The 19,734-nt window shown below is 38.5% G+C and overlaps 1 protein-coding gene across 3 annotated transcripts in view; it reads right to left on the bottom strand.

Moving 5' to 3' along the window:
- Positions 1-14,279, bottom strand: part of LOC145783189 (MSL complex subunit 3-like) — a 56,678-nt gene extending 42,399 nt beyond the window's left edge. For all 3 annotated transcript variants that reach the window (XM_082594987.1, XM_082594989.1, XM_082594988.1), the window contains exons 1-2: positions 14,022-14,279; positions 6,806-6,868 (exon numbers count right to left, since the gene is read on the bottom strand). In XM_082594987.1, the coding sequence (XP_082451113.1) occupies positions 6,806-6,868; positions 14,022-14,135 (177 nt within the window). In that variant the 5' untranslated portion in view covers positions 14,136-14,279. The remainder of the gene's footprint in view (positions 1-6,805; positions 6,869-14,021) is intronic.
- Between the last annotated feature and the right edge of the window lie 5,455 nt (positions 14,280-19,734).

The following is a 19,734-nucleotide window of genomic DNA, read 5'->3' as shown; positions in this document are numbered from 1 at the left end:
TCGTGAGGAAGTAAAATGTGTTTTGGCATGGATTGTTATAAGAAAGATATGGAAAAGTAGCTACCACATTCGTTACCATAACCGAATTTGTTGGTAGCTTTGTTTTTATCTTAGACATTAGATAGTATTTGTTGGTAACAAAAGCAACTTTTACCTAAAACTTTACAGGCTTTAGAAGAGATACTATTTTCTAAAGGCTATACTTTGGGGCAAAGTGGGACAGCTGTATTAGGGGCAAAGTGGGACAGCGCATTAGGGCAACATGAGACTCTAGAAGTCTAGATTGTATCTGTGGTTCTTCTGTTGATTGAATTTTTGTTTATGACTCTTTTAACCTTCAAGATTGTAAAATATTTATCAGCATTCATTTGTATTGTACCGGTAGGCCTACACAATTTAATTCTGACAATTTGGTTCGTCGCTATCAGAGAAAAACTGACATAGATAAATGGACGGATAGGCTACCAATATTAAGAATGCAATAGAAGATGTAAAAAGCAAGAAGTTGTCTTTGAGAGAAGCGACTAAACAGTACCAAATCATGCAAAAATGAAATGTCCCACTTTGCCCCACAACTGGGGCAAAGCGGGACATTTAAAAAAAAAACTCTTTTTTGATTTGTACTATAACAGTAGAAAGATTCCGCTTGATCTTCGAACCAAATATGCTGACCAACTATGGCTTTTGATTAAAAAAGAAATTAACTAAATTCAACCATCACTGTTGCTGAAATTACGTTTTTATGAAAAGTGTCCCGCTTTGCCCCGTCTTCCCCTACATAGTGGGCGATTTTGCACATTCATAAAAGCACACAACCCAGCTAGCGAAACCCGTTGTTTTTACATTGATTCAACGTCTGCAGACGTTGATTCCCAATGCATGACATGTATAAACAAGTTTGCTGGCTAGGAAGTCTGGACATCTGCAGGAAATTTGTCTCGCACCAGGCGAGATGCCATTCTTTGAAAGATTTAACAATGATGGATTTATGCACAAGCTTGTGTTAAGGTTCAGCAAACAGCGAGTGAAGTGCGGGATCTGTTCGAAGGAGCTATCGAGAGAAGCATTGCCACGTCACTTTGGAACTTATCATTCAGGTAAACTTCCGGCTAATAGCGTTTAGTAGCCTAACGTCGCAAAGCATTCTCAATTTTGAACATGTTTAATTTAATAGTGGTAAGCAAAAGCATGCTTAGTAAAATGCACTTACTACGTTTTCACTTTTCAACAATAAAATTTTATAGATAAACCCGTTCAAGTGCATAAAGAACAACGCATCGATACATTCTTTTCTCGACGGGACAGTGATAACGTTTCTGAGTTTGCCGTTTCTGAGACTTGCGATTAAGGCCGCTGTCTGACGAAGCTATTCAAGATGAACTATTCGTTGGCATGTGCGATCCACCGATTTCACTGGCGAAACCATTTTTGCGAAAAGCACTTGACTGCCTGTTCTCAAATGGTTGGCATTTCTATCTTCAAAAAAAAAAAAAACAGAAATCTCCTGTCTAAAGTCATACAGAGGCAGCAAAATCAAGATCTAGCAGCAAGCATGCCCTGGCATTAATGTTTGTGTTGTTACTAATATTCTTTCCTTTTCACTGTTATTAATTAATTTGTTCTTGTCTTACTTTACGTGATTGCATGTAGTTTGTTGCAATGTTGTACGAAGAGGCTTGTTTGCCATCTCGGCACACCTTAAACGCTGTAGGCCTGTAGCATTACGCCGTTGTTTTGTATTATCGTGGTATTGTTCCGTTTTCTTTTATCTGCAGTTCATTTTTTGCTTTATCTTCGCTGTGTTTCTTGGTAACTTGCATGTTTCGCTCCTAACTGTGTTTGCGGGTCTGCTACTATTCGATGAGTCCGATTCGGTGAGTTCGATTCGGTGAGTTCCTAACCTCTAACCCCTAATCCTAAAACGGCAATGATAATTGGGCTACGGTACCCGATAATTTAAAAAAAAAATTGAAAAAATCCCCCGTTAAGGGATCTGACTCATCGAATCGGACTCACCGAAACAGGCCATTCCGTGTGTTTGCATGCGGGTACGTGCATAACCATTAACGTACGGAATGGCCCGATTCGGTGAGTCCGATTCGGTGAGAGCCTTTTTCGGTGAGAGCCTTTTTCGGTGAGAGCCCTATTCGGTGAGATTTTTTTTTTAAATTATCGCGCGCCGTAGCCTAATTATCATTGCCGTTATAGGGTTAGGGGATAGAGGTTAGGGGGTTGGGGATAGGGGGTTGGGGATAGGGGGTTTTTGGGGTTAGGGGGTTGAGGGTTTTTGGGGTTGGGGGTTTTTGGGGTTAGGGGGTTGGGGATTTTTGGGGTTGGGGGTTTTTGAGGTTGGGGGTTTTTGGGGTTGGGGTTTTTGGGGTTTGGGGGTTGGGGTTTTGGGGTGTTTGGGGTTAGGGGGTTGGGGGTTTTTGGGGTTGGGGTTTTTTGGGGTTGGGGGTTTTTGAGGTTGGGGGTTTTTGGGGTTGGGGGTTTTTGGGGTTGGGGTTTGGGGGTTTTTGGGGGTTGGGGTTAGGGGGTTGGGGGTTTTTGGGGTTGGGGGTTTTTGAGGTTGGGGGGTTTTGGGGTTTTGGGGGTTGGGGTTAGGGGGTTGGGGATTTTTGGGGTTGGGGTTTTTTGGGGTTGGGGGTTTTTGAGGTTGGGGGTTTTTGGGGTTTGGGGTTGGGGGTTTTTGGGGGTTGGGGTTTTTTGGGGGTTTGGGGTTTTTGGGGGTTTGGGGGTTAAGGGATAGGGGGTTTTTGGGGTTTGGGGGTTTTTGGGGGTTGGGGTTTTGGGGTTGGGGGTTTTTGGGGTTGGGGTTTTTTGGGTTTGGGGGTTTTTGGGGGTTGGGGTTTGCGGTTTTGGGGGTTTGGGGGTTTTTGGGGGTTTGGGTTAGGGGTTTTTGGGTTAGGGGGTTTGGGGTTAGGGGTTTTAATTAGGCTACGGTACCCGATAATTTTCAAACAAAAATTCAAAAAAAAAACACAAAAACCCCCAACCCATATCCCCTAACCTCTATCCCCTAACCCCTATCCCTAACCCTATAACGGCAATGATAATTAGGCTACGGCGCGCAATAATTAAAAAAAAAAACTCACCGAATAGGGCTCTCACCGAAAAAGGCTCTCACCGAATCGGACTCACCGAATAGTAGCAGACCCTTAACGTACGGTACTAAGCGAGACTAAAGAGATGCCAAAAGAAAAATTCTCTATCACGCAGTAATTCGCGGCCAAACGCTTATAATCTGACTCTTGTGACGTCATACCACCATTCGACAAACAAACGCAGAATTTTTGGTCATTTGACAAGAAAGAAAAAATTGCAGCCCTGTGAAAGGGCGCCACAGTGCTCCGCACCTAAATATCCAGACGCCACAGTGTGCGCGCCTATTTGACCGGCGCCTAACTGTCTGTGCCTAAAAGACGTGGACCCTGTATTAGTGCGCCATGAAAGATGTCTGCGGCCAGGTATTGCAACGTTGAGTTTTGCTAGTGAAACGTTTGTTTGTTCTAACTTTTCTAAGATAAAACACGACAACGTTTCTCAGAGAAACGATGTTGTAGCTCAGTGGTTCCCACCATATTTTGCAGCGGCCCAGAATTTCTAAAAAATAAAGTTTAAAAAATTTTGCGACCCAAGCATAACCAGATATCTTACTTTGAAAGCATCCAAAAAAATATGCTGGCAAATTACATGTTGATAGCATTTTAGATCAGCTAAAAGCAACATGAACTTGAAATAAGAATGAAAGGAGGTACGTCAGCCCCAATCGGGGGTAATCGACATCTGGGCGAACCCATCTGGTCGAGACCATGTGGACGACGGCCCAACAATTTGAGGTCTTGGAAGAAATGCAATTGCTATGACACTTTTGCATGCCAACACAAATTCAGCATCTGAGCGGAACCTCTGCATTGACCCAGGGACACCATTCTTTAGCATGTTCTTTGTTTAAGTGATAGAAACACCCAAATATCTGATCCCTTGGATGGAACGGTGGTGACCAATATAATTTTTGTAGTTGCTTTGCAGCTCCTTTACAGAAAGTTTTGCAGTTCGTACTTAATATGACCTGAACACTTCGTATTCAAGCGTGTTATTTTTAGCTCCGTATGTGCTGTGTAATTTTGAGTATGGCCTACGAAAACAGAGATATAATAATGCAGAAAAACGCAGCTCACACTCACTGTTTTGTTTGAAATTGCAAAGGCTTTTTTTTCAAGTCTTTTGCACTGTCGCATAAAATAATTAATTTGCAATGTTATGTTTCTCATCTGTTTGCACTACCGTCAGTTGTAGATTGTTATCTACGCAAACAAACTCGGCATACGCTTCTTGTGTCAACGCTAGGGGGACTTCTTCTGGTGAAAATCCCAAAAAAGGTTCATCCGAAACAACAGGAGTTAATCCATGGAAAAAATACTTTTGGATTGTCTGCGCAGTGACATCCTGCCATGCGGCGCACATAAGATTTATAATGTCTCTGAGAACACTAGTTACGTGAATGCTCTGGACGTTGCGTAGGCGCATCAGCAGTTTACAGAACACAATGTGACTGACAGTCATTGCATTTAAGACTTGACGTCACATGGAATCAGAACTTTGCAGTGGTTGATTCTGCTGCCTGTCGCTTATACTGAAAAATGTTTCAACAGAATGCACCGTCAATATCGGTATTGCGACTGACAAGTTTCAATAACGGTTAGGGAGCAGTCTTCGAAATTAGCATATTTTTACTTCGGCAAAAACGTTGCCAAATGGCAACAGTTGAAATTGCCTCGGCAATTGCTGTGAACGTTTATTACGAAAAAATTGTAGGCTACCACAACATGTAAAATGAGAAGCGAAAAATATAATAGAGTAGTCTATCAAGACCGCATTGTTTGATTTGTTGTGATGTAATAATACCAAAAGTAGCAATAAAGCGAGCAACGCGATACCCACGCTGTTACGATAATTCATGTTGAATAACTCACGGGGAGGGAAGTATGTTAATTTTGGGTTGATTCAACGTTCGAGTCAGCACAAATCGATTTAATTTTCCCGACCGGTTGTACTGCGTAACAACAACGCCCAATAAGAAATGACGACGACTTCATTTTTTAAGACGCTTTAAGACGCAAAACTGCCCGTTTATGAACGCGCGATGTCATATGATCGGAAGCATTACTTTTCTTTACTGCCGAAGTAGGCTACTATTTATCCAATTTTGTACTACTTTTTTAACTGCGCCCCGTAGCTTTTCTAATTCCGATTTGTTTCCATCATAAAATTCTTTACAAATTTTGCAAAATACTACACTAACTTTTCCTTCTGTCCCCTCTGTTTTATAACCGAGAGCAGGTAAAGAAAGAATAACTTATTGCGTAACAATTAAGCCAGTATTTATAAGGTTGCAAACTTTTTTTATAGTTCACATGAGTATTGTCAGCGCATAAAATTGCACCTGTTGTTGTTACGCAACCAGACATCTATCACAAACCGCAATTAACAAAGCTCACTCTAAAGGTTAACGCGTTAACCTATTACTTACATGTATTCGACGTCTGTTGATGTTGTGAAAGCAGCGAGATCGTTTCTGATACAACTGGACGAGATAATGGAAGGCGAAGCGCGATAAGGAGTAAATGCTTACAATAATTTGACGTCTACTGGCGTTGAATCAATGCACCTCGGCAATTGCCGATTGCCGGGGCTAATTTCGAAGACTGGGGAGTATTCATCAAGAAGGTTTCGCCCAGATGTCGAGAACTGCTAAATCGGACCACATTTAATCGGACCTTTTTCACTGGTCTCAAATCTGAATTGATTTTTATGTACAGTTATCTCTACTTAATTGGACTATTAGCCTACCTTGCGTAATCGGACCATCATTTTACCAAAAATAGGTTTATGGTTAATGTATTTGTACATTCTTTTTGTGAGATTACAGTTTCGCGTTAAGAATTGATGTTGGGCACTGTGCAATGTTCTCTTTAAATTATTTGTAGCAAGGTTGCCAAATATTTTTTTTATTTTCTTAATTGCCAGTAAAACCTAGCCCAATCTATTTACAAGTTGAAAGTAGGCTGCCTCATAAGTAGCCTAAAATTTAAAAACTTGCGCATTGAAGTCCTAAACGAAATGCTTAGTAGCCTAATAGGCTATACATTATACAATCTGCTAGTTCTTTAAACTAGCAGACACTAAACAGTAAGTACCGGTACAAATTATTTAAATGGCAAAAAAACAATCAAATTAATTTGAAAATGACAAAAAATTTTCAAGTGAATTCTGGCAAATGACCGAAATAATTCAGTGAAAAAAAAACAGTATTGGATTGCTAACATTTGTGCAAGATTCAGTCCAAATCATCCTACAAACACTGGGTCTGCTACTATTCGGCAATTTTTTGAAATTTTTTTTTAAATTATCGGGTACCGAAGCCTAATTATCATTGCCGCTTTTACATCGTTTTATCGTCGCTAAACTTTGAAATAAGACCCTAACCCCCACTCCCAACCTCAACCCTAACCCCTAACCATAAAACGGCAATAATAATTAGGCTACGGTACTCCATAAATTTAAAAAAAATTCAAAAAATCGCCGAATAGGGAACTCGCCGAATCGGACTCGCCGAATCGGACTTGCCGAAACGGGCCATTCCGACAAACACTAACTTTAAAATAAAACATTATGCATGAAAAATTATGCAAACCAATGAAATCAATCTTAAATTTGTAATGAAAAATTCAGACAACAGATTTCAATAAAGTAATAATCAATGAATTAATTATAATACGTAGAACAAAAATAAATAATGGACCTGAAAATGAATTTTATATTCCAACTCCTTCCTACCACCTTTTCCAAAATCAATGTCAAGAATCTGCACAATATAAAACATATAGACAATTAGACATGAATACTGGCATCTAAACACCTATATTTTTCTGGCGAACAAGCATGATCTACCAGAGCTTCTTCTCGGCGGCCGAATTCTCAAGCCTGACAACCCAAATTAATTAAATGCCGAAATCGAACCTTTTAGGAAGTACAAGCCACAGGAAAACAATCGCCTGTTTGGACTACTGAGGCTGCAGTTCCACCCCTCAATTGTTTTTAGAAAAGAAAGCAGTACTAAAGGAAGGACAAGCCACAGGCAAATAATTGCCGTTTAGAGATGGATTATCACAACTCCGATAGACTTTCCTTTTCATTTTTAACAAAAACTTTTTCCTATATAACATTTCCTTACATTCCTTGAACTTTGCCCAACCTAGCCCTGCCCTCTCAAATGCTCTATTCTATTTCGCAAACTTTTTTGTAATCTCTCCAGAATATCACTGGTCAAGATCAGGCCATCTGCATACACAATTTCGCTCAGCAAGCCCTTCCTTACCACTTCAGTCATAACATCAACCACAATAACAAATAAGAGGTGACAGCACAGTTCTTTGATGTACCCGATGAATACTTTTGCATTATCATTGATCTTATTATCCTGCTGGTAGGCCTACGCCCTACATGTCTGGTTGGGGATGGAAATTGTTGTGATGTAACAAAATTAATCTACCAGTCGATTATAGCCGACCAGAAGTAACTGGTCAAAGTCTGCACTCATGGGGCATACCAGCAAGTCGTAGGTGACCAGGGCCTAAATATCGTACCGGCGTTCTTGTCTTCATTCCATCTCCTTTTTAACTGTGATGTATATTGTGTAACCTAAGCGCAGAGAATACAGGTTTGAAGTTTCTGTTTGGTTGGATGGTTTTTAAACCTTTATCCTTGGACTGACAAAGCCTTGACAGTTTCTTTCTAGGTTAGCATACGGTACTTGTAGAGGCTTTTGATGCAGGGCCTGTTACCGAGATTGATAGAGTGAAGTTTTCTGATTGTTAAAGTGTTGTTGCGGGAGAACTATTCCATCCATTAGGTGCCGCTAAATGGAAAGCAGTCCTGAGAATGCGTTGCTCACATGCCATGTGACTAAACTAGACAAGACACAATTTGCGCTTAAACACTTTTAAGATCAAACAGGGATATCTAAAGAAGGGGATACGAAGGCTTTTATTACGTCTGACAATAGAAGGGCTTTTGTTTATTGTAAATAATCTGTGTTTATCGTAAAATGACAATTGGCACCGATAGTAGTTTAATAAATCTTGTTATGATAACTTGCATTGCGCTATTAGCATCAGGCCTGGATATTCACAGCATGCTCATGGTTGCTTGTTAATTCAACTACTCATATACTTGCTTTACATCTAGCCTACTGCAAAGGCTTTGTTTAAAAAAAAACAGCTTACTGGTAACTTTTCAACTGTCTTTGTAGACAAGTATTCTTTGAATATGCTCTACGTAACATTTGCTAACTGTCTTCTGTAGCTCATTGTACCAGCTGCACTACAAAACTTTCTACGATTTTAGAAAGAACCACATTGTTTAAAGCACTACAAGTTACCGCCCTGGTAGTGTCATGAGAATAAGGCAATCGCTGCGAGCCTTCATATCCCCTTCTCTAGATATCCCTGGATCAAATTTGCAAGTTTAGACAATTTTTGTCAGTGGATGCTGGACAATCCTGGCCAATGGGCTTTTCAGGCTTGTAGTGCAGACCAGAGCTCCTCAAACTGTGGTACATGTACCGGTGCCGGTACGTGATTAGTTTGAAAATAATTTATTAAGTAATTTATTGTATCATAAACAGAAATAACTCAGCAACAACACTATATTTAACATTATAAAAACAAACAATAAGCAAACGTTTTCAGCTAACCATACAGCCCTTTTCAAACCTACAAGAAAAGTACTTTTCTCTTGTAGGCTTGTTATTTTTCTTTCTCAGCATAATTTTCTCACTGTCTTATGCTTTTAAAGTGATAAAGGCGAAAACAAGCTTGGATTGGCAAGCTGCACTGATCCGAGGGTCACGAGGTGACTCATCAGTCATCACAAATTTTCAGTGACCCACTTGTTTTTATAAAAATAATGATGATAATAATACAGTAGACTCCGCTTAACTGGCTCACGGATCATTGATCACGCACTGAAACAAGATTAGGCTACGCCATGCAGTGATCACGCGCTGAAACAATGCGCTGATAAAGATAAGGAACCTAATCCAACTGTTAGAGACCGGCAATGCTTTGAATGCTCTCAAGTGGGGTCTGCTGGGATGAGGTTCCATAGATCATGACAATCTGTTGGCAAAGTTGGAAAAAACATCAAGCCAAGTAATTACAGCTGAGTTGAAACAGGCGACTACATATTGCGTTTTATTCAGCAGAAATAATACTGTATTTTAATACAGTATAAATAAATATTATTATACTGTTTTGATGATTAATTTTAATTTGTTTTACAACTTGGCGTGCTTTGATGACTAAATAAAACTTTTTTTAGTTTTTTTTTTATCGTTTTTTTAATTCAGTAGCCTACTGTATCTTTTCAGCTAACTGGATCAAAAGCACTCTGCCGGAAGTGATCCAGAGAAGTGATCGAGCTAAGCAGAGTCTACTGTAATAATGTTTGTTTTTATATAGTGCTGTATCCATGGCAGAATGCGTTGCACCTCAGCGCTTTATAATGCAGACCGTGTCAATGCAGCCGTATAGATGCGCATTGCGCAACTGAGTACATTATTACCCTAACCATTCCATTGCTCAGTGCAAAGCAAGAATTAGATTCAGTACATTCAGTACCATGATGTCAAACACTTCAGAACAGAATAAATGCTTCATTGAACATTTAAAATTAGTTTAAATTCTTTAAATTAACCCACTTCACCTGTAATTTAATTTTGTCTCAAATTTCTGTTGGTCTCCACTGCTTTAAATTTATGTTTACTAATGAAATGCCTGGTGAACAGTCTCTCTCTGTTTTTATGTTTAATGTTGGAAATTTTTTACGTAATTTTATGTGGAAAGTAACTACTCACACATCTTTGGCCAATCTTTAAAATAATGCGTTTTTCTGTTTTTCTTGCTTTCAACTGCACTGCAGTATATAACTTTATAAATTTTATTTTGTAAGTTATTCGCTCTGAGGACGCGCATTGTCATGGTGCGCGAAACGTCAGTGAAGCAATAAATCAACCTGTTTGTTGTTGCTTTTACTTTCATCAGATGAACATAACAAGTAGTGCTAGAAACGAAACCAGATGCAGTTATGAAAAACTGTAAATTTGTTCATCTTAGACTGGTAAAACCAAGATTGGCTTTGTTAGTGTCAGCTTTTCATTTGAAACGTGTGACCGGTATGCCGAATGACAATAATACCTTTACCAGTATGCTGCATCAAAAAGTTTAAGTAGCACTAGTGTGGACGAGTCATAAAAATGAGTTAAAATTCAGAATCAGTGCCCAAAATTAAATATGGAATTAGATATTTAACTATTCATATCTCAGTTTTGAATAATGGATACGCAATATTCTTTTGTAATACAGTAAGCTGCGCCCTTTTGGGGCAAATTTTTAATTTCAATTGGGGGGATATCTAAATATCTGTGTATGCCTGAAAAATGAAGGCATGCAAAAAAAAAATTTTTTTCGTCAATGTTTAGACCCTGCTGTCGGCCCCGGAACATTTGCAGGTTACCGGAATTTTGAAATCTTTATAAAATCTTAATCTTTTGTGCTAGGTAGGGCATGTTGGTATTCATTTCTATTGTTTTTGGATAATTAATCCATTTATTAAGTTTACAGACAAATTTAGACATGTTTTACAATTTTAATTTTTGCAACGATGACAAATTTTCTTGCATTTTATGTAAATTTTTGTGGTTTCTGAGGGTTATGATAGTAGCAAGTTAGATTTACTGGTTCTGGTACATTCTGAAGCAATATAAATAGACTCATTAGTTAAACATTTTAGCAAAAACAATGGCTAAGGAAGTCCAGATGAAAAAATAGTGTTATAATTCTTATTTATGTAACAAATTACATCACAGGCATGTAAGTATGTATGCTGTTTCTCCACCCATTAACTTGATTCCGATTATACCTTCCAGGATACTACGAAATATACCTACCTGACTCATTCTTTTGAATGTATTGTAATAGCTGAGTGTAAGAATGGCATAACAATCTTCAATAAAGGATGATCCTTTAGAAATAGAAAAGTATGAGTCACTGAAAACATCCAAACTTCCGCTTCATTTGAATGTGCTCAGACATTTTCTCTATCTCCGTACATTTCAATTTATGAATTCCACAACATCTAGTCAACTGCACAATGAACTCTACAAAGACATCATCAATATGTATTCATCTGCATCTATAGCAGCCACAAATTGCAAGAATGCCATCATAGACCAAGTAAAAGAGCTTGAAACCAAAAGAAAGACTGAACAAAAACAAGAATAACCAGCAGATTCTTGGGTTCAATAAGTTAGAGTTAACCAACGCGAGTGACACAGTGGGCCAATCTTTTTCTTGATTAAACTTTCTGGAAGATTTCCACTATTGGTCGCCTTACCCAGCTTATGCAGGTGCTTTGCATCATTTGAGAGATTCTGCTCAACTTGAACCGAAATTTCAGGATATTTTGGTGTATATATTATTTAGTGGTTCAAATAGTAGTGGCTCCATTTCTCATACATTTTTGGCAAGCATTTTTCCGATTGGGCCATTAAAACTGTTTGACCCTGAAGTTGATCCATCAATGTGTTCAAAAAGTTTGCGAAGTGATAACTCGCAGTGGTGAAGTAAGCGAACTACATGCTGACAAGGTCTTCCTATACTTCTTTCGATATGGGCCATTAAACCATCCTTCCAGCTAGTATTAGAGTGTGTAGGCTACCATCTCCTCAAATAACACATATGTTAGATATGTTAATTTTCATTGAGATGAGATGATCCACGACACCTTCAGCAACACATTTTCCTGTAGAATACAAATTTTAAAGTTAAGACTTCCTAAAAAAAAATTATTGAACCTAAGAATCTACTGGTTATTCTTGTTTTTGTTCAGTCTTTCTTTTGGTTTCATTGGTTACAAGCTCTTTTACTTGGTCTATGATGGTCTTCTTGCACTTTGTGGCTGCTATAGATGCAGATGAATATATGTTGATGATGTCTTCGTAGAGTTAATTGTGCAGTTGACTAGATGTTGTGGAATTTATAAATTGAAATGTACGGAGATAGAGAAAATATATGAGTACATTCAAATGAAGCGGAAGTTTGGATGTTTGCAGTGACTCATACTTTTCTATTTCTAAAGGATCATTCTTTATTGAAGATTGTTATGCCATTCTTACACTCAGCAATTACAATACATTCAAAAGAATGAGTCAGGTAGGTATATTTCGTAGTATCCTGGAAGGTAAAATCGGAATCAAGTTAATGGGTGGAGAAACATCATACACACTTACATGCCTGTGATGTAATTTGTTACATAAATAAGAATTATAATACTATTTTTTCATCTGGACTTCCTTAGCCATTGTTTCTGTTAAAATGTTTAACTAATGAGTCTATTTATATTGCTTCAGAATGTACCAGAACCAGTAAATCTAACTTGCTACTATCATAACCCTCAGAAACCACAAAAATTTACATAAAATGCAAGAAAATTTGTCATCGTTGCAAAAATTAAAATTGTAAAACATGTCTAAATTTGTCTGTAAACTTAATAAATGGATTAATTATCCAAAAACAATAGAAATGAATACCAACATGCCCTACCTAGCACAAAAGATTAAGATTTTATGAGGATTTCAAAACTCCTGTAACCTGCAAATGTTCCGGGGCCGACAGCAGGGTCTAAACATTGACGGAAAATTTTTTTTTTTTGCATGTCTTCATTTTTCAGGCATACACAGATATTTAGATATCCCCCCAATTGAAATTAAAAATTTGCCCCAAAAGGGCGCAGCTTAGTAATACAGTGTTATCTCCCAAATCTGAGCTCACGTGCAAGAGATTTTTCGTCCCTTATTGACTTCGAGCAAAAACTCGAATTGCAGTAGGCCTAATCTGTTTATCTGCACTACCAGAAAAAGCAGCAATAATTTAAGAAGTAGGCTATCCAGGGCCAAAAGATCAGAGCCGAAACAATATCCATACTAACTATAGCCAATGCAAAAGTGCGTAACGTGCCACTGTAAATACTCAAGTATATATAGGTTGAGATTTTCGCAAGTGATTTTCATAGGGACAGTGGAATACCGGGACGACTCACTTTACCGATTTTTCTTGCGAAATAGACAGCTGGAGTATCACTAAGTTCAAAAATTAGCAAAACTTCACAATGTTTTCTTTGCTTTTAGGTAAATTCATTCTCATCAAATGAATTGCTATATTTGGTTAAAATTTTGAGTGCTGGAAAATCTGCAAAACCTTAGTGCAGCAGTATGAGGCTACCTACCGTTACCGGTGTTGCATGAAGTCTACCCCTGCATTATCATGACTTGAATACTATTATATAAACACGATATCACATATTTCCTACATTTATTTTGGCGATACACTTTGTACACATGTGGGCAGGTCATATAAACTGCACCTGAGTATGCGACATATGGCAGTAGACCTCAAGTTGTAGTTGCATCAAATTTTGTTATAACATTATGACCCTCCAGTTGTCCACCTTACTTTTGAGTGAGCACTGAGCAATCCATTACTTCTACCATCCCTAGATTTTCACCCGAAAAACTCAGGGTCAAGATTTAGTCTACAAGTCGACAATCTTTGAAATTAACATATTTTTACTGCGGGAAAATCATTGCCAACGTAAAATTACGATTGTGAAATTAAGTCAGCAATTGCCGATTTTGTACAAGTATATTTACTGTGATTTAAACTACAGTCTTTGAATTTGGATCCCAATTGCCGAGGTAAAGGTTGAAGTAATCGTACAAAACACGAAAACAATTTAAAAACTCAAAGCATGTAATGAAACTAGTCAACTTATACAATACTTGAGAAAATAAAAATGTCATCCATTTTTAGCGAAATTGTAGGGATTGACGGATACACAAGATCAACTAGCCTATATATATTCAAGTAAAAATGCCAAGCGGAAATTGTACTGTGTGTTACCTTGGCGTCATACAAAACTCTTGCTTTCGATTGATCTGGTTCAAAACACAAGACACGTTCACCAACAGAAAACTTTGATCTTCCCATCTCCATCAGTAATTTCCAATGGCACATAAAGGTCTCACTTTTCTTTTTCAAGTATTTCTCTTTCAAGCCAAAAATTTTACAATTGAAAATGATTCACAGTTAAAATAAAATTAAGTCAACACCTACTCCAGAATAGCTAGATATTTCTTATTCAAATAGAACAACTTATGTTTTTTCTTGCTCTAGAGATGAAATAAATTTATCATAATAAATATGTGAGACAGCCATTGAAGAAGAATGGCACTTCTGAAACCATATTGACATGAAGTCAGAAGATCTGATTTGTCAGAATAATTGTATATTGCACTTGCTCATAGAGGCATTTTTCAGTTCAGTTTGTTTTTATTTCTGACCATCACAACAAAAAAACAGTACCGTATATTGCAAGTACTGGCCACCTCCACTAACATCGATATTCACTACATCTTGTAACTTGTATTATACAGTACATACCATATGTAGCCCACTATGTACGGTATGATGTATTGTATACAGGGCCGGATTTAGACCATGAGAGGCCCTAGGCTATTCCATTTCTGAGGCCCCTCCCTATTTTTGAGCTCAGAAATTCTCTTTAAACAACATCATATGTCATTGCTTAATGTTAAAAATATGAGTGCATTAAACTCTTCGTTCTTTTCATTTTCCACATTCATGGGTGCAAATTTTTAATTAAAAGAATAAAAATTTAGTTAAGGCAGTTTTGTTTTTAATTTTAATATCTCTGATCAAACAACCGTTACAATAATTGTAAAGTTGATTTACGAGCAGTGGCGTAGCCAGGAATTTTGAAAGGGGAGGGTTTGACGGCGTATTCCGTAAAAACGACACCCAGCAACGGGGTTTTGGGGGGGGCTCCCGCAGAAAATTTTTGAAAAATTACTTTGAATTTGGTGCATTCTGATAGCATCTTCAACAAAAATGTGGGTATGAATATTCCTGTAAAATGGTACCGTCCGGTGGCATAGCAAAAGGATAAGATAATGTTTTCTTCGGCATTTTTCGGAAATAAAGCTAAGTCTCTATGTTTTCTTGTTGCTAATTCCTGACTGAGATATTTGAATGTTTGGTATTGGCAAAACTCGCTCTTTTAATGCAGTTTTGTTTAAAATTAGGTAGAGATGTACCGATATATCGGTATCGGTGATATCGGCCACTTTTTGAGTATCGGTATCGGCAAAATTTGGCCGATACTAAACATGTAAAAAAAGCGCTTGCTGCGGATTAGGGTGGTCCTTAACCTTTGTCAGACTGCATATTTTTACACCGCTAACAGGCGGCATGGGTACAATTGTACCCACGTACATTTTCCATTGAAATTTCCAAGTTAGTTATATTTTTTGTACGGTATGCCGTATTTATTGGTCAGAGCGTTTAAATACTGTGCTCTAGGGAAGTATAGCACGTGTTGCTGCACCAGTTCTCTCTCCATTCCCCTTTTATTTTTATCATCCTTTCTGCCCCTGCGATCAGCTATCGTCATCCCAGTCGTTCCACTTCGTTTCCTCTCCCTTCGTCTCTTGCCTTAGATAAGACAAGGCACGTGCAGTATTAGAGTTTTTGATTATATTTGAGTAGGACTAGTAGGAATTGGTAAATTTTCTGCCGGAATTGGTTAGGTGTAAACTGTAGATTGAAAATTGGTTGTACTGTAGGCTATAAGTTTTGGAAGGTTGGTGAAGAAATCATGAGTGATGGTGATGCTGAATCTAGCATTTACGATAATCGAAGAACACGACGATTGAGGTCAGTATCATTTTGTGTCCAGCTTATAGCCTACTTTTGTAGTACCGGTATTTCACAAAGAAACATTATACACATTTATTTACTTTTTTGCTGCCTTTCAGATATACGGCCGATGAAATTAGGCGTATGATTGAAGAATCTGATTCTGAATATGAGGAAGGCGCATATGTTGCATCTGACGATGAAAACTACATACCAGAAGCAGATGATGGCATTGAAGAAGCGTCCGACATTGAAGAAGAAATGGTGATAGAACAGGAAGAAGAATACGACTCAGACGAGAGTGTTGAAGATGTCCCTGCCATGTCTCAACATGTTGATAGCATTTGGATTGCTAAGGATGTAACCGAATGGCATAGAGATCCGCTGCCAACTGCCCAAACAAGATCTCGTAACATCCTACGACAAAGAGGTGGGCCTGCAGCAACCAGCAATCTATTTACAGAAAAAGAGCTGTTCAAATCCATCATGAGTCCAGAGATGTGTGACATCATACTAAGAGAAACAAATCGAAAGGCTAGAAGAGTTTATGAAGCTTTCAACAACAATCTCGCAGAAAGATTTCGTAATGCTTCTGAACGGCCACCACTAAGAACATTCGAGCCCTTTACTGAAGTTGAGCTCAGTGCATTTATTGGCATCCTTATTGCTGCTGGTGTACACAGGAATAACAAAGAGAATCTGGAAGATATGTGGAAAGTAGATGCTTTGCCTCTTATACGTGCAGCTATGTCTCGTGACCGCTTCAAGTTGATGCTCAGATTTATCAGATTTGACAACGATAATACACGTGCAGAGCGTGTGCAAACAGATAAAGCTGCACCAATACGAGATCTGTGGCTAATGCTGAATAAAAATTTGGAGAGAGCCTACAAGCCACATGAATGTATCACGATAGATGAACAATTCTTTCCATTTCGAGGACATACCAAATTCACACAGTATATACCATCTAAACCAGCTAAATATGGCATCAAGGTTTTCTGGGCTTGTGATGCATCAAACGCCTACCCGCTGCATGGTCAGCTTTATACTGGAAAACCAATAGATGGTCCCCGACAAACAAATGTTGGTGAGCGAACAGTTTTGGACCTGGTCTGTTTGTATAAAGGCTCTGGAAGAAATGTCACCACCGATAATTTCTTCACAGGTATGCAGCTAGCTAAAGTATTGAACACCTGGGACATGACTTTAGTTGGAACAGTCAGAAAAAACAAGAGGTTTTTGCCAAGCAACATGCAGCCTGGCAAGGAAAGAGCACTTCACTCGACCAATTTCGCCTACCATCGAGATGCAACAGTCTGTTCATATGTGCCAGAGAAAAACAGATCAGTTGTGCTTCTATCATCCATGCACATGACCGGAGAAGTTGAAGCAACACAATCAAGCAAACCAGAGATCATCACGTACTATAATAAAACCAAAGGGGGGGTGGACGCAATGGACAAAATGCTGGGTGAATACACAGTAAAACGACGGACACTGCGTTGGCCTTTGGCGTTTTTCTATAACATGATCGACGTCACTGGCTTAGCGTCGTTTATCATCTACAGGGAACACAAGCCAGTGTTTAGGAAAAAGGACCAACGGAGAAAGTTCCTGAAAGATCTTGCGAAACAGCTATGTATGCCTTCAGTGGAAGCTCGCACTACCAACCGCATGATGATGAGAAACCGCTTCCTTCGAGCTGCAGTGGAAATGGTTCTAGGACGGCCCATTGCGACACCGCCAGAAGGGGCAGAAGCTAACCCCAAAGAACCCCATGGAAATCGAGGAGCTACACCGATTGTTGGCAGTTGCTATGTCTGCAGAGATCAGAAACGAAAACGACGTAAAACCAGGAAAGGCTGCGTGGCTTGCGTTCAGCCTGTGTGCGACGAACACTCCATAACAAAAACAAAGTGTATTACTTGTGACACTGGCTAAACCCATCTCGACTAAGTTTTCTTTCATATTTCTGTGTCAAATAAATCATTTCTGTACTCTGTTTCATTCAACATTCAAAAAATTGTCTTTGTGTTATGTATACTGGCATTATTTAGATACACAATGTGCAAGGGTACAATTGTACCCATACCGCCTGTTAAGGGTGTAAAAACAACTCGACCCTAAATCTCGGTAACGTGTAAAGATTTTTTGCCGACATTTAGTCTGCATAATCTAACACAGAAATGTAGAGATGTCAGGAAGTTTCAGGTCTCTCGGGTTTCTAGAAAAAAGACTGTCGTATTTTAAAATTGGAATGGATACAATTGTACCCATGCAGCCGGACGAAGGTTAAAAATCATTTTTTTGAAATTTACTGCTCCTAACCCTTAAAAAGTTTCGTCCTTACAAAAAATGAGGTCTTGCAAAAATTTTTTAAATTTGAAGATAAATTAGAGGGTGCACAAGACCCCTCAAGTTATGCATCCCCCAAAAAATGCAAAATTTGGATATCTCGAAAACCGCTTGAGCTAGAGATGTGATTTTGGTGTCTAAAGATGCAGAAGACAAGGTTTTCTATCTGCTTTCTGAACATTGAATATGCCTATCTTAAGTAGAAAAGCAGTTATTTTGAAAAAACTACTTTTTAGGGGTTTTGCGTGTAACATGCTTAGTTAAACAATGGTGTAGACCAAAAAACACAATTGTACAATTTATCTTTCTAACCTGTTAAATTGTGATGTTACAAGTAAACAAATAGAACATTGCAAACATGTGTTGTAGGGTAATAGGGTGGTTCTTACACAAATAACAGGGTCAGGTAAGGTGGTCCTTACGAGAAAATGCACTTAAATTCTGAGATTCGGTAATTTGTTTTTGAAAAAGGCTACAAAAGCACTTCTTGTAATCAAAAATAGGAAAACAATGCGCAATAAACTATACAAAGCATAAGCTTAGCATCATGACAAATTATTGGGCTTGATCAGAATATCACTGACCGCAAAATTAACTAGCTTTTCGCATTGCTTTGGCATAAAAATCACATAGTTTTTCTGTCCGCATTGTTATGTGTTTTCCAACAAATGCTTGTCAGCTAAAGTGGCTTTATTGCAGTTTGGAAATCGTTTCCGAAGGTCTGCAACCACCTACATCAGATAGCCTACTAACCTGTTCTTCATTGTGAGTGAGGATGCGGTTATATTCCTCTATGAGAGCTACACCTCGCTCAGTGTGGTCATCTGTGACAGTTAGAGTGTGTACTACCTTTGATGCCTCACAGTAAGCATCACAGATTGCCCAGGTTTCTGGATCCTGTTCCATAAACTCAGTTGATATGTCCAGTTTTTTGAACAGTGACAATGACCCCTTAATGACCTAGTCAGACAACTCCAGTCGATCAGTCATTGCAGAATTGATTGTCAGTCGTTAAGGGGCATCCTCAGTTTCTTCCCGCTCTTGTATTGCTTTAACCAGGAGTCTTTTGGTTTAGGCCGATACAGAACGATCAAAAAAGGCAAGGGCAGCTAGTTCTTCAGACATATACCACAGGTGGGAGGAAAACGTGGATAATACAGCATTCGACACTGCAGTGTTAATGCTGGAATATGCTTATGTTATATGTTATGCTTATGTTAATATGTTATTCGGGGCTGCAGCAGGAGATTCTATCCATGCCTTAAGGTACAATTTTGTAGCAAAAATACACATCTGCAAGAGCCCACTCCTTTCTCTTTCTGTAAGTTTAAACTGGTCATAAAACATCCAAACTTTTAATGAGTACAAAATCTTCGAAATTTATGCATTGGGCCAGGAGTCATAAAATGAACACCCCTCGAAGGAATAGCTCCCATAAAAATTAATGAGAGTTCTATAAATTCTCTGTTATCATCACGTAATCTTTTCTTTCCTTCAAAGGTTTTTCAGCCCAAGCTATTATAGATCCACATCGAAGACT

The sequence above is a fragment of the Aplidium turbinatum genome, chromosome 14 (assembly GCF_918807975.1).
Source record: "Aplidium turbinatum chromosome 14, kaAplTurb1.1, whole genome shotgun sequence".
NCBI classification, from domain to species: Eukaryota; Metazoa; Chordata; class Ascidiacea; order Aplousobranchia; family Polyclinidae; genus Aplidium; species Aplidium turbinatum.
Note: the sequence above shows the minus strand (reverse complement) of the source record. Positions and strands in the feature narration are given on the sequence as shown.